The sequence below is a fragment of the Amblyomma mixtum genome, chromosome 2 (genome assembly GCF_055824585.1).
Source record: "Amblyomma mixtum isolate Tamu chromosome 2, ASM5582458v1, whole genome shotgun sequence".
In the NCBI taxonomy this organism is placed as follows: Eukaryota; Metazoa; Arthropoda; class Arachnida; order Ixodida; family Ixodidae; genus Amblyomma; species Amblyomma mixtum.
In genome coordinates, this window is record NC_143013.1 from 82,947,189 (window position 1) to 82,960,711 (window position 13,523).

Genomic DNA, 13,523 nt, shown 5'->3' on the forward strand with positions numbered 1-13,523 from the left:
TCGACTTGTCTGCACTATCTACGAAAAAAAGAAATTAGGAAAGTTGATAAGCAACTATCATCTGGTATCCTTCTGTATGTGTCTGACAGCATGCTGAAAAGCCAACGCCGTTAAAATTAACCCTGTACTCACTATACTGCATTCACTTCATATGCAAGGTGTAGCCTCCTGACTTAAATATACGAAATGTTTTAGAATAAAGAGCCGTTACAAATTAATCGAGAGTAGTAGTAATAATTAGTAGCTAGGAGTGAAGTGGCGGGAATGCGAAGTTCACTAAAAAAAAAAAACGCATGCAGCGGCAAGATGATTTTTTTTAGCATCTTTATTTCGCACTTAAATACATTTATGTTCTCAAGCGTCAGCTGTAAAGACTCAGCTTCTCGGTGGCGTGGCGTTGTTGTCTGCGTCATATCACAAGACGTGCTATAAGAGGAAAGGAAGGGAGAGAGAAAGGTGCGGCGAACCGCATTGGTTGGTTGCAACACTCTTGTCACTAGTGACGTCACTCCGCTTCGCTTGTCTCCTCGCACGGCCGCATATGGACGAACAGCCACCACGCCTATCCTACACCTCTGCTCCCCCACCCCACTCTCCTACTCTACACCCCTATCAATATTTACTGAACACTCCGACTTGGCACCAGCATTTCCGGAGCCCTTCACTACGGCGTCCCTCATAGCCTGAGTCGCTTTGGGACGTTGAACCCTAATAAACCAAACCAAACCAAACCAAAGCAAACCAAACCAAACCAAACCAAACCAAACCAAACCAAACCAAACCAAACCAAACCAAACCAAACCAAACCAGAATGTTTTGTAGTACTATGCTGTCCGTTGTAGTAATAACAAGCTCAGAGAAGTACTACAGAAATACTACAATACCAGAGAAAAATCTGTCGCTTCGACGAAACATTTTGTCGTAGCTTGGGCACGATACTGTCGGTTTATTTTTTTGTCTGGGCTGTCTCTGAAATTCGCGTTATCACAATGTAAATTACCCGGTGAATTTTTTCCTTCCTTGACCCACTCATCCCCTCCTCTCAGACGCTGCCCTAAGCTCACTTCTTTAAACTTGTGGTCTTGATATCACCAGGTTCATTTAACTAATCCTCACCTGTTAAGCACCAACAAACAAGGCCATACGTTTCTGAAAGGGACCAAGGCCACACCATCGATCTTTATTGTTTCCGTAAATGGCATGGCTGTCCACTCAGCAGGAAAAAGTGCAGTTCAGAAAATTAATCTGAAGCACGCTAAATTGAACCTTGTCAGAAATGTTCAGGGGAATCCCCCAAGGTGGAGTAGATTTGTAATGAGGGAGTAATTACTCATTGGCATCCACCTAAGCGCAGCATCACGGCTGCAAAGGAAAGCTGTGCTGGTTTTTCAAACACTTTCTAGTTCAAGAAAAACTCGTCCCGGTCTGGGGTTCGAACCCGGGACCACCGCTTCATCGGAGCAGTCGCTTTGCCAACTGAGCAAACCGGAACTTGCGTTTTTTCTTCCATGGTATTTATTCTACATCCTTATGTACAGAAAGGACATGCATATATATTACGGCAAGTTCATGGTAAGGCGAGAGCGAATTGATCAAAAACTCGAAGTGGGAACAGAGTTGGCTAATAGCTGAACAGGGAAAGCTGTATCGCTTTCCGTTATAGCCGTAAGGCTTCGTTAAGGTGGATGCCAATGAGTAATTACTCCCTTATTATAAACATAACTTACCGCTTCGTCTTCGCTGTTTCAACTGCTTCAAAAGAGCAATAAAGTAAATGTGCAGAATCTACAGCAGACATTATAATCGAAGCCTATTTGCTTTTCAATTTGGTATTCAGATCTTCTTGGAATTCCGGCCAGAACGGGTTATGTCCGACGCATTCTTTCCAGGGTAAGGCATGCCGGGAACGAGAGAGCTATTGGTAGAGCGTCAGCGGACACTCCAGGTCGGCCGCAGCGATGTGTTGCATGTTTCCACGTGGTCCGGCAAGCCCCATCAAGCGCACTCTTTCCGACAGCCGTACGTCACTCAATTACTCGCTTGCACTGACGTCACTGGCATCTGTGCTTGTTGGCGCGTACAGGAGCGCGGCACGACATGTGCCCGTCTAAAAGACAATCCTCGCGTGCGCGGCAAGCAACGGACCGTCGCCTGTCGTAAGCGGCGTTTCTCTCCTTTCGATGGTATGTTAGAACCGCTGGAGAAAAGGCAGGAAGAGCAATGACGTGCGCTCTTTCCCACTGAAGATACGCAGTGCTAAATAGAAGTTCAAGCTGCCGCCAGCTGATCTAGTGTTCGAATTCGCAAATACGCTCGAACGTGATTGGTTGGCTCCCATGCTGTTGCCAATAGAGATTGGCAGCTATGCAGGGGACGACTGATTCGCCTGCAACACTCTCTTGAGAGAATCCTCATCATGAAGCACTATCAGACACAAACAAGTGTTGCGTGCAGCAACACAAACAGAACACACACAAAGACGAAGACAGAGCTCGCTTGTGTCTTCTTGATTCGTCTTGTACTTTTGCGAGGCCTTCGAAAATGCATTCTTACTACCAAGCCCAATCAATATTCATCATTTAGTTGATACCGATTATCGCTGTGTAATGGCGCACGGTTTTAGCTATATACAGAGCAGAACAGAGCAGAGCTGGGGTAGAGTAAAAAAAAAATTATATATAACAACGGCCGCTGTATCCGGTTTTAGGGTAAAAAGGTACATCTGTGGTGAATAAACTACTTTCTTGTTTTCACGCGTTCAAAAGGGTTTCTTGATGCCGCCGTGGTAGCTCAGTGTTTATGGCACTCGGCCTCTGATTCGAAAGACGCGGCTTCGATCCCTGCCGCGGCGGTAGAATTTCGATGGAGGCGCAAATCTAGACGCTAGTGTACTGTGTGATGTCAGTGCACGTTAAAGAACCCTAGTTGGTTGAAATTTCCGGTGCCCTTGACTAAGCGCCCCTCATAGCGTGAGTCACTTTGGGGCGTTAAACCCCCCTAAACCATAAACCGTTTTTTACACGACGTCACCGAGGAAAGAATGATGCTGAAGCTCGATCGCGAAGTAAACAGCAAAAATAAGCAGGACTGCAATGTCTTTCACTTCATTATGCAGATTTTATTTCGGTTGAATCCCACAAATTTTATATGACGCGGATGATTTCCATCAAAGGCTGAGATCTTTGAGAATCTACTTTACTACGTTGTGCAGAGAATTGTGTTTTGAGTGCACGATGTATATTTGGCACATGCCGCATTTGCATTACTCTTTAAGAAAGAAAGCATGACGGCAGAAAAGACGTCTCACTATATGCCGCATCTTAGTGCAAATGGGATGTCTAAATAATAAACGAGGCAGGAGCTCTGACTGAAAACAAAAGAATAAAAAAACGAACTTTCGAGCGATGAAATAGATTTTCGTTTCCGCAGCGAAAGAGGCAAGCTCTAGCAGATATCAAAGAGACGAATTCTGTTGTGTCTAAGGCATGAAAAGAAAAAGGAAATTTTGCACACTCTGCCTGCCGAAAACTTCTTGCGGTATAAGAAGAAACGAAGTGATGAAAGAAAAAAGCCAGCCATGGTTCTGTTTCCTTACAAACTATACCATCCTGAAAGGAATGAAGCAATTATAAGACGCCGCTGCAAACGCAAACAGTCAAAATGCGTTCCCAGTTCATCTGAACTCCCCAGGACTGAGCTTAAGTATCAGTCAGTGCGGCGCTGGCTTAAAATCACGGCATATGTAATTCGAGCAAAGGAGTGGCGTCAACATTTGCTACTAAGAGTTTTGTTATTAAGCTAAGTAGTCGGATGTCGCGAAACCATTTTCCTCAGCGTGATACTACGTCCAGCTGCTAAAACCAAGTGAACTGCGTATGTTTGCCCTCTGCTCATGCCTGCGAGATAGGTAATCTTTCCGTAGAGCCAGAGGCTTGTCCGCACCAATATTTTCGTCGTTACGTAACCCTATGACATCGTTAGATGTGGTCTCTCTGAGTACACCAGGTTAGAAACCCGTGATTTGTTAGCAACACAGGTCCAAAAATCAGCGAGAGGAGCAGTTTGTTGAAAGTCGTAGCGATAATTCAAGCCGGTATACGCTCTGAAAAACTTCCTTTCACGTAAAACATTGGCTGATATCCACGTTGCTTTTCTACGAGCGCTCCCGGTAACCGCTTATTATGAAGGATCTTAACAAACGCCTCATCCTGCTCTTGGCCCACGGCCCACAGCGATCGAGTGGGCATGGCCTGCGAGATGTACAGCGTTGGTCAGCTTCTCTGATAACAGACAGTTCCTGTACGCCCACATTTCTGCCCCATCGGCCGTGCTTTGTAAGGTGTGGAAGGTCAAGGTCTTAGAGGATAAACAACTCGACACGGAGTTACGTACAGGTCTCGGTTGTTTCTTGTTGCGGTTTGCCTATCTGGCACACTACAAAGTAGGAAAGGGTTCTTAGTCACAGCTTAAATACCCTGGAACATGGATGCATGTAAAAGGACAATGGAACCACATGCGAAGGACACGAAGCCGCAAACGCAGTCCTGGACGTATATAAGCGAGAATTAGAAAGCCAATTGCACTTCATTTGCTACCGCAGCACGGATTGAAAAACCATGTGACGGCACCTTTAACGGTGCATTTCAAGACTCACGCTGACGCAGAACACTGGGAGGAAAGGAATGCTACGAGCAAATGCACGTTACGGCACCGTTGCTGATCGCCTCCAGCCAGTGCGTCATTAAAATTGTGAGAACACTTTGCCAACTAAAAAATTGAGGTGCGAAAGCCGAGGACAGTATGCCGTGACGACTTCCGGTGGATGTGACGTCACACCGTTATCGTGGCTATATCGGTACCCAAATTATACATCTTTCGGGAATCTTAAGTGTTAATTACGCTTAATTACAGATTTTTCCATCTAATCTTACACAAATCCGACGTTTTTCGACCGTTTTGTGATAAATTTCGCTATTCTGTGACGACTTCCGGTGGATGTGACGTCACACCGTTCCCGTGGCTACATCCAAGTCCACGCTATTTCGACGCAATTTCAACATTTTTGCCTATAATTAATTAACTAATGTACAGTCATAAAACTTGGCTTCTAGGTTCATTTTTCCCCCTCTATCTCAAGCAACTATTGATTTTCTTCAATCGTTTTAGTTCCCGAGTTAAACGTGTGTGACACGCATTGTTAACGGACTACAGTATGAGCCGTTAAAGGCTTTCGCCTTAAAATTATGAGTGATTGGTTTGGTTTGGTTTATGGGGTTTAACGTCCCAAAGCGACTAAGGCTATGAGAGACGCCGTAGTGGAGGGCTCCGGAAATTTCGACCACCTGGGGTTCTTTAACGTGCACTGACATCGCACAGTACACGGGCCTCTAGAATCTCTCCTCTAAAGAAATTCCAGCAGATGTTTAAGATTTGCAAGAAACCTCCAGTCCACTTTTCCACAGCGTACACTGCCGTGAACTGATTGAAGGTAGTCGGCGAGGAATATCTCGTTAGAAGGCTCCAAAATCGTTAGTGCCGTCAGGTTCGTTTCACCTCCGGTAAAGTTTCAGTTTTTCACGCACTAAAGCTGTTCGAGATCAAGTTCACTTCCTTCTCGTCCACTTCCGTATTGAGTTCTTTTTCTTGCTGTAGATCTTTGTTCTTCTGTAACCTGCATAGGAAAAGGTTAGAGAGAATATTTGAAATTTCTTCACAAGGGCGTCACCACAGCTTTGCAAAGTAATGAATGCACATTGTTTCACGTTCACATAATTTTAAAAAGACAAAATATGAGAAAACTACTTTCAAGCAACAGTAGCAGTAATAGTATAAGTAGTAGAATTAGAAGTAGCGGTTCTAGTAGTAGTAGTAAAAGTAATATTAGTAGCAGTAGTAGCAGTATTAGTTTTAGCTATAGCAGTAATGGTGGTAGTAGTAGCAGTAGCACTAGTGGTGGTAGTAGTAGTAGTTGCACTAGTGGTGGTAGTAGTAGTAGTTGTCGTAGCAGTTGTCGCAGTAGTAGTAGTAGTAGTAGTAGTAGTAGTAGTAGTAGTAGTAGTAGTAGTAGTAGTAGTAGTAGTAGTGGTAGTAGTAGTAGTAGTAGTAGGTAGTTGTAGTAATAAGTAGTTGTAGTAGCGGTGGTGCTCGCAGTGTTAGTAGTAGAGATTGTGAGTATAGTAATAGTGGTCGTAGTATTAGTACGGGTAGTAAGTAGAAACAGCAGCAGTAGCAGTAGTAGTTATTGCTGTTCACTTGGAAACAAACTTGTGATTAGTAGCCGCGGACACCGTAGCTGCCTCATCGAATGGTGTTAGGTTGATCTAGTTTGCATGGTCATTTTTTCGCTGCCAGAAAGAATGTTATTCAATTATTTTAAAATATTAAGCAGACATAGAAGTGGAGTGAGTATATTTGCAAGGGCTGTTGTTTGCGCATAGGTGTTTCTATCGTTGCGCTCGTTTTAGCTCTTTTTACTTTGTGCGTAAGTCTTGTTTTTCCCAAATAACAAGTTTCCTTGAATCATGCACAAGCTATGCACTAGCCTCCGCAGTTGCATTCTTGCTGCTATCCACATCAGTGAGTTCGGTTATCGATCGAAGACAGAATTTTATTAGCATACAAACTGAATGGTAGTGGCAAGGACTCGAAAAGTGACGCAATGCAGAAAGACCCACAGTGTTTACAGAAGTCATGGCTGCTATCGTGCAAGTTTTAGGAGATCACGAACTTTCAAGCTTTGTCAAGAAGGAACAGATGATTGAACTCAAGCCAAGACAATATAAAACCAAAATGTATTAAACACAGGTAGCCATTGATTGCCATATAAACGAAGAAAACACACCGTGTAATATTTTTAGAAGGCAATATTTTCAAGAGAATTGTTGAAAAAATTTGCAGATGAGTAAAGGGTTCAAACCTACTGCCTCTACACTGCCTGACAGAAAAGTGAGCTGAAGTCATCCAAAGGATTAATAATCACGTCGCATACACACAAATCGTTCATACTACGTCTCGCGTTCTGTCGAACGTAAACGACGAGCATGTAACGTTACGTGACGCTTTTTTTGCGTGTACAACAAACAAGAAAATGTGGCCGCCGCTGGCATAGGACAGGGTTACCTGGAGAGATATAAGAGAGGTCTTTGTCCTACAGTGGGCGTAGTCAGGATGATTATGATGATGATAATCGCGATGATGATTCTGGCCTCAGCACAGTTTCATGTGCTCCATATTTTCATACACGCCACTAACTGTGGTCGATGCGACTGTACATTTTGCTGCGCGCACCCTGTTAGACGGACGTAAGTAATGGCCTTGAGAGGAAGAAAAAGAACAAAGAAGATACTACACTTGCCTGTTCATAGAGAAGAACTTCTGTTGAGCCGCATACTTCTCTGCGTCCTCCATGTTCTGGTAGAGCGGATAGCCCATGGTTTCAGGTAGCCAAGCAGAACACGTACCACCCAAGCTGGTACAAGCGGCTATTACAGCAAACGGAATCCAGGCGCCGTACTTTCCCTAGAAGAATGCAGAATGAAGAATGTTGTCTTGGTCGCCTTTTCGTGCAGCAGCAACAACAGCAACAACAGCAGCAACAACAGAAACAACAGCAGCACCAACAACAAAAGCAGCAGCAGCAACAACAACAGCCGCAGCAACAACAAAAACAGCGGCAGCAACAACGGCAACAACAACAACGACAGCAGCAACAACAACAACAACAACGACAGCAGCAACAACAACGACAACAACAACAACAACGGCAACAACAACGGCAACAACAACAGCAACAACACCACCACCACCAACAACGACGACAACAACAGCAAAAACAACCACAACACCACCAACAACGACGACGACAACAACACCACCACCAACAACAGCAACAATAACAACAACAACAACTAAAACAACCGAAAACAAGGAGAGGGATTTGTAGGAGTGACGTACGAGGAAGATAATGTACGGCATACAGATGGTGAGCGTAGAGGCGATCGATGAGGCTGCCCCGAGGGCGAATGACCGCACCGGAGTGGGCATGACCTCTGAGGCCTGCTGGTACATGACCATGGCAGAAGCTGTGCAGCAGAACTTGGCCAGCATCACGACGACCACGCCGGTGACTGCCGCCTCTGCGCGTGAGAGCAAGTTAGGACGGGGTTTGAAGAAGGGAAAGGGGAGGTGACCTTCTCATGTTAAGGGTGTGAAGGTTGAAGGGGTGCTCTGGTTATAACAGCTGACGCTGCAATAAGAGAAGCCAAGGTGCTGCTGTGCTCACCCTTAGGCACCACGCAGAAGGCGACGCAGGAGACGCTGACCATGAGCTGGAAAAAGACGCTCATCCAGCGGCGACCCAGTTTCTCCATGGCCCACCAGGCTATCACGCACGCCGGGAACTCGACCAGGCCAAGGAAGAAGAAGTTGACGAACTCGTTGCCGCTCATGTTGGTCACGTTGATGCTCATGCCGTAGTAGGCGCCCGCGTTGGCCACCCTGAATTGCGGAGCGAAACAGTTTTGACTACCTCAGTTGATGAGTGACGATTTCACCAGTTACATGGATGGACCATAGATAGGTTACCATCTAAATTCTTACCAAGCCACTTCATGGATGGCAGTTTATTTGCTGGTTCACCTGGCTTCTTTACGTTTATTCTGTGAAACGGATGGAATGTGGAACGATTTTATGATTGAATAAAAAAATACAGCAATTTTAAAGCGCAAAGCGTAAGTGTAGACAGACAAACATATTACCAAGAGAGATGAAGTTTTGCAGTTAATAAATGCCTTAGTAAAACAACACAGCCTCATAAATAAAAGGCTGATATGCATAACATTGTTTTTTAATGAACGAAAAATCGCAATTGGTGCGAACATATCAGAAGCAATGGAAGTCAGATACGTCATTCGGTAATACGTTGTTCGATATCAGATTAAAGGGCCGAATTTTCATGCAATTTTTAAATTTCTTGTTGCGTAATGCAGAGCGAATAAGGCTGTCGTCCACACTGCTGGCACATATCTTCTGTCTGTTCTCTTTATCAGCTATTTTCTCTTTATATCTATTTTCATATGGACGTCAATAATTCTTCGAAATGATACATTTGTCATTCGAATGTTTTACAATATTACACAAATTGTATGGTATTGGTGTGACAAAGCCTATATAAAGTTATTTCATCATACAGCTTTTTTTCACAGGGTAATAGTAGGCATTCGGAGGCCCGTGTGAATTTTCAAAATGAGCATTGCTTATGGTTTATGGCGGTTTAACGTCCCAATGCGACTCCGGCTATAAGGGACGCCGTAGTGAAGGGCTCCGGAAATTGCGACCACCTGCGGTTCTTTAACGTGCACTGACATCGCACAGTACACGGGCCTCTGGAATTTCGCCTCCACCGAAATTTGACCGCCGCAGCCGGGATCGAACCTGCGTCTTTCGGGCCAGCAGTAGAGTGCCTAACCACTGAGCCACAGCGGTGGCAAAATGAGCATTGCTGTCTTCATTGACTTGTATGGTGATAATAGTGGTATGTGGAGTTTAACATCCCAAAGTGCACGTAGATTTAACATCCCAAAGTGTACATTCCAAAGTGCATGGCTGGGAGGAAAATATATATATGCTCACTTGACAGTATGAATTGAGCTTTCAGTCGGCGTCTGTTCTATTAGTAAGTAAGCTTTTGTTCGTGCCATCTTTTCGCACTTTACCTTTTTTAAGACCTATGAGCATGAAAAACCTGTTTCAAACCAAAATTTTGATTCGACATGTTTACACGTACGTACAAGATGGCCGCGCGTATCGCGACGAGTGAAACGGCCAGTTATTCTAGGATATTGTACAGGTGCTTCCAATACGAGAGGGAACAACCCTACTCCACAAAAAAAGAAGAACTGCTTTGGTTTTTTTTCCTTAAATTTGAAAATGACTTCGAATGTTACACGCCAAGAGGAAAACTACTTAGAAAACAGGAAACGGTGTGCTTGTCTCACGTAATTATGAAGTAATCCTTAATTGAATGGTCAAACATTGCCCCCTTTTATATTGAACGGGCCTGTATACATGCGATATATTTACGTGGTAAATTTGTCTGACGTTTGTGTTTTATGTTTGATGTTCGTTGTTGTTCTTTTCTACCACAGCTATCTCATTCATCGGGGCCTGTTGACTTCCTCAAGGAGGTTATTTGGTTGTTGTGTGTCCTGTTGCTTCGTTTGGATGCCTTTTAGAGCCTGATTATAGAGTTACGCTTTAAAGGTGCTGATTAGCGTAACTATTTTCCTCACCACAGAATGAACTTAACTCCGTGAATTACCGTCTATGCGCTCGCTAAAGCGTCGATTTCGGCGTGATTTACTTACCAGCACAGCGCAATGATCAGGAAATTTTTGCGGACCTTTGCCACGCGTATAAGGTCGGCTGTAGATGACTTTGCCACTTTCTCTTCTTCGACGAGTTTCTTTTGGACTCTCTGTTGAGAGAAAGGAAGGAAGCAAAAAGTACGCCTTTAAAGATTGAGAGTCTTTCTGAAGTGTTTTCGGTGGTACTTAGAGGTTAAGTTTCTATCGTACCCACATCGGGGTCGAGGTGTATACGTGAAAGCTCAGAGAGTCAAGACGAAAGCTCTTAAGAAGAGTTCGTTAATGCTGAACGACTTGCCTCGTTTACGCCAGAAAAACAGTCTCACGGGGCCGTTTGCACTCGCAGAACATACCCCGTCACATTTACGAAGGCTCCCAGTTTATAACGTTGTCCATTGCTCCCGTCGTTCTTCTTTCTTTTACAGACAAACATCGTAAGCAGGTCAATCGCGTTACTCCAGCCGCTCTGTAATCTTTTCACCTACGCCACTGTTCTTCGCCTTTTGACCGGAACGGCTTCCCCGCAAGGCGAACCCTAGCAGGCATTATCAGGTTTTCGATCAATAACGGGGTCAGCACCGAGCTCCCCAATGAAACAGGACGAAGTACTAAAGCGAAAGGAAGTGATGAGAGAGAGAAAAAAAGAAGGAAGATGCTGAGCCACGCTCGATTAGCCAATTACCTCCAAGTCATTGGCCAGGCTTTTGGGCGGGCACACACCGTTTGTCTTAGCGATGCGTGTCAGCACGTCGGTGGCGTCGCTGAAGCGGTTCCGCGATAGAAGCCACCGCGGTGACTCCGGCAGCAGCCTGGCAGGAAAAGGCACGCACTTTGAATACAGCGGACAGGAATAAATAAGAGTCAGACCCGGACATCTCCGACACTGGCAATTAAGAGCACCCGCTGTTTCGAATTCCCAAGTAAGCATTCCTTATAGAGGGACGGCAGTGCGGATGTTCGATTGAATTGGACAGGTCGATATTAACTTTGGTAACTTTACTGTTTAACGATATAAGCTTTTGAAATCGAAAGCTTCCGTACACGATGGAACCAACACTAATGTGTGTCCGCGTGTGCTTTGCTAATTTTAGTTACGTTTTTTTTTGTGGCAGTGTTGACTTTCGCACTTTCTTGTGGAGATACTGACCCTTCTGTAATCAATCTTCCCAGGGACCTCATTTTCAATCAGCAAGTAACAACTAGCCGTAAGATAACGATAACGTTGAAGTTGGTATATCTGTCTTGAGATATTTTATAAAGATATTTGCTAACAACAAATATTTGCTTTCTGTTTACCGTGATGGGTATCTTGTACGTCAAAAAACAGTAAATCCTTTTCGCTCGAAAAAGCAACGAAGACACGATCTTTAAAGACACGAGATATTTTTTTCGTTCTTTCATTGGAATTCACGCTAATGTCTTACTTGCTTCTATGGCTGCATAATAAAGTCGGAACGTGTTGTTTTTGGAGACGTGATTAATCGTGAACAAGTAAAAACAACATAACAAACAAACAACGTCGTTCTAGCACTCCGATTCTATTTCTCATTTTAATTTCTTTTTCGCGGATCAGGCCAGGTGGGTCAGGAACTCGTTGAGCAGCCCCATGCAATTTAATCGTCACACCTTTGCCGGGTAAATGTATGCCGTCTCAACACCTTCGTGTACGTCATTTCCCGGCGAGCGAAAAGTATCTTGCTTTGCTGGCCATGTGCTGGGGTATTCTTTACATAGTTAATAGCGGAAAAGTTCTTTTCCACGTGATGCGAAACCTGTCCGACAAGCCTTGCCCAAGTCTGGCAAGTTAAAAGAAGGCGGTGTGGAGAGGCGAACCTCGGCTGCTCCAGCCACCACATAAAATTATTTTTTAAATTTGACTGTTTTTTATCTTACTGATAACTATTCGCCTTCATTCAAGCAAGGGATAAGAAAAATTATTAATGAGGAGGGTAAATTGGACTAGGCAGGTCTGTTCGTTAGGCTGACCCATCAGCAGGCTGTTATGTTAAATGAGGCAATCACGTGACCGTCGACTACGCTCAAGAGCTCTTATGTAGCTTCAATAGGCCAGTTCGTGTATACCTCAATGCCAGATGCCGTACTAATGGAAGCATATAAAATTTATAAAATTAATAATATAGTTTCAGTTCACATGTTTTATGCATGGGGAATTATGTTAACTGAATTCCCATCACAACCCTACGCGAACTTTTGAAGGAATAATATACCAGCTTATCACTTTATTCCCGTTCTTGCAATTGACAAGCGAATATATGGTTCGGACAAAGTGAAACTTGGAAAAGTCAACGCAACGGATTGTCAAAACAGTCAGTTTCTATTGCGGGAATTCTTTGGCCACGCCAGCGATCCTACTCTAAGCAGCCTATGAATACTGAATGGGCTGCATGGGCGTTTGCTTATCTGTAAGAGTGTTCTGAGAAAGGTGTCCACTATTCAGCAGCTTCAAGAGCACCAAGCTGCTCAAGGCCGAGAGCTGTGACGGCCTCAGAGCCCATAATCCCGGACAGCAAAAACAACAGCGGCCGCTCTTTCACGCTGATACGCGCCGGGCTAAAGTTTTTATGAAAAATTTGAAGAGGCAAGCATTTGCAAATTGAACAGAAAACCGACTGAGAACAATACTGTTGACGTTGCCCTGTATCGACAAACTACCACGTTCTAGCAACAAAACCACTGCTTTCACTAAAGATGGAGCTTTGCAAGCCGGAAAAGGCCGTAAGTACAGGTGTCGCCATCTGCGGGCAATTTCGCATGTGAACTACAGTGCATCAATATTTTTTTTTGGATGTGGATCCCAGATGCTAGGCTACGCTGTCACTAATTTCAAAACGATGAACGCAGAGTCCGTTAGGTGTAGATGTCACGAGATTGAATCGAGGTGCAGGGAAAAAATATTTAAAATCAATTATCGCAGCAAAAAATTTGTTTTTTCTTTGCTGCCGAGAAAATATCAACATACCCAGAGAGAGTCCACGATCGCATTTCAAGTAAGAAGAAAAATTGAACCGAGATGTGCTTAGTGTCCCTTTAATAGTTATATTGGGATGTACAAGTTTTTCCGAGAGCAGAGAGCCCAAGGGGCACGCTCGTGGTCACACTCTGTGGCTCGTTATGCACAGCCAGCATTCGAAATGACTT

General features: G+C 44.3%; 1 protein-coding gene across 2 annotated transcripts in view; it reads right to left on the bottom strand.

Moving 5' to 3' along the window:
• Nucleotides 1-389: 389 nt before the first annotated feature.
• The window catches only part of LOC149359955 (beta-alanine transporter-like), a 32,576-nt gene continuing 19,442 nt past the window's right edge, over nt 390-13,523 (bottom strand). For both annotated transcript variants that reach the window (XM_089572055.1, XM_089572054.1), the window contains exons 6-11: nt 11,047-11,173; nt 10,365-10,474; nt 8,282-8,496; nt 7,954-8,135; nt 7,355-7,518; nt 390-5,671 (exon numbers count right to left, since the gene is read on the bottom strand). In XM_089572055.1, the coding sequence (XP_089428181.1) occupies nt 5,575-5,671; nt 7,355-7,518; nt 7,954-8,135; nt 8,282-8,496; nt 10,365-10,474; nt 11,047-11,173 (895 nt within the window). In that variant the 3' untranslated portion in view covers nt 390-5,574. The remainder of the gene's footprint in view (nt 5,672-7,354; nt 7,519-7,953; nt 8,136-8,281; nt 8,497-10,364; nt 10,475-11,046; nt 11,174-13,523) is intronic.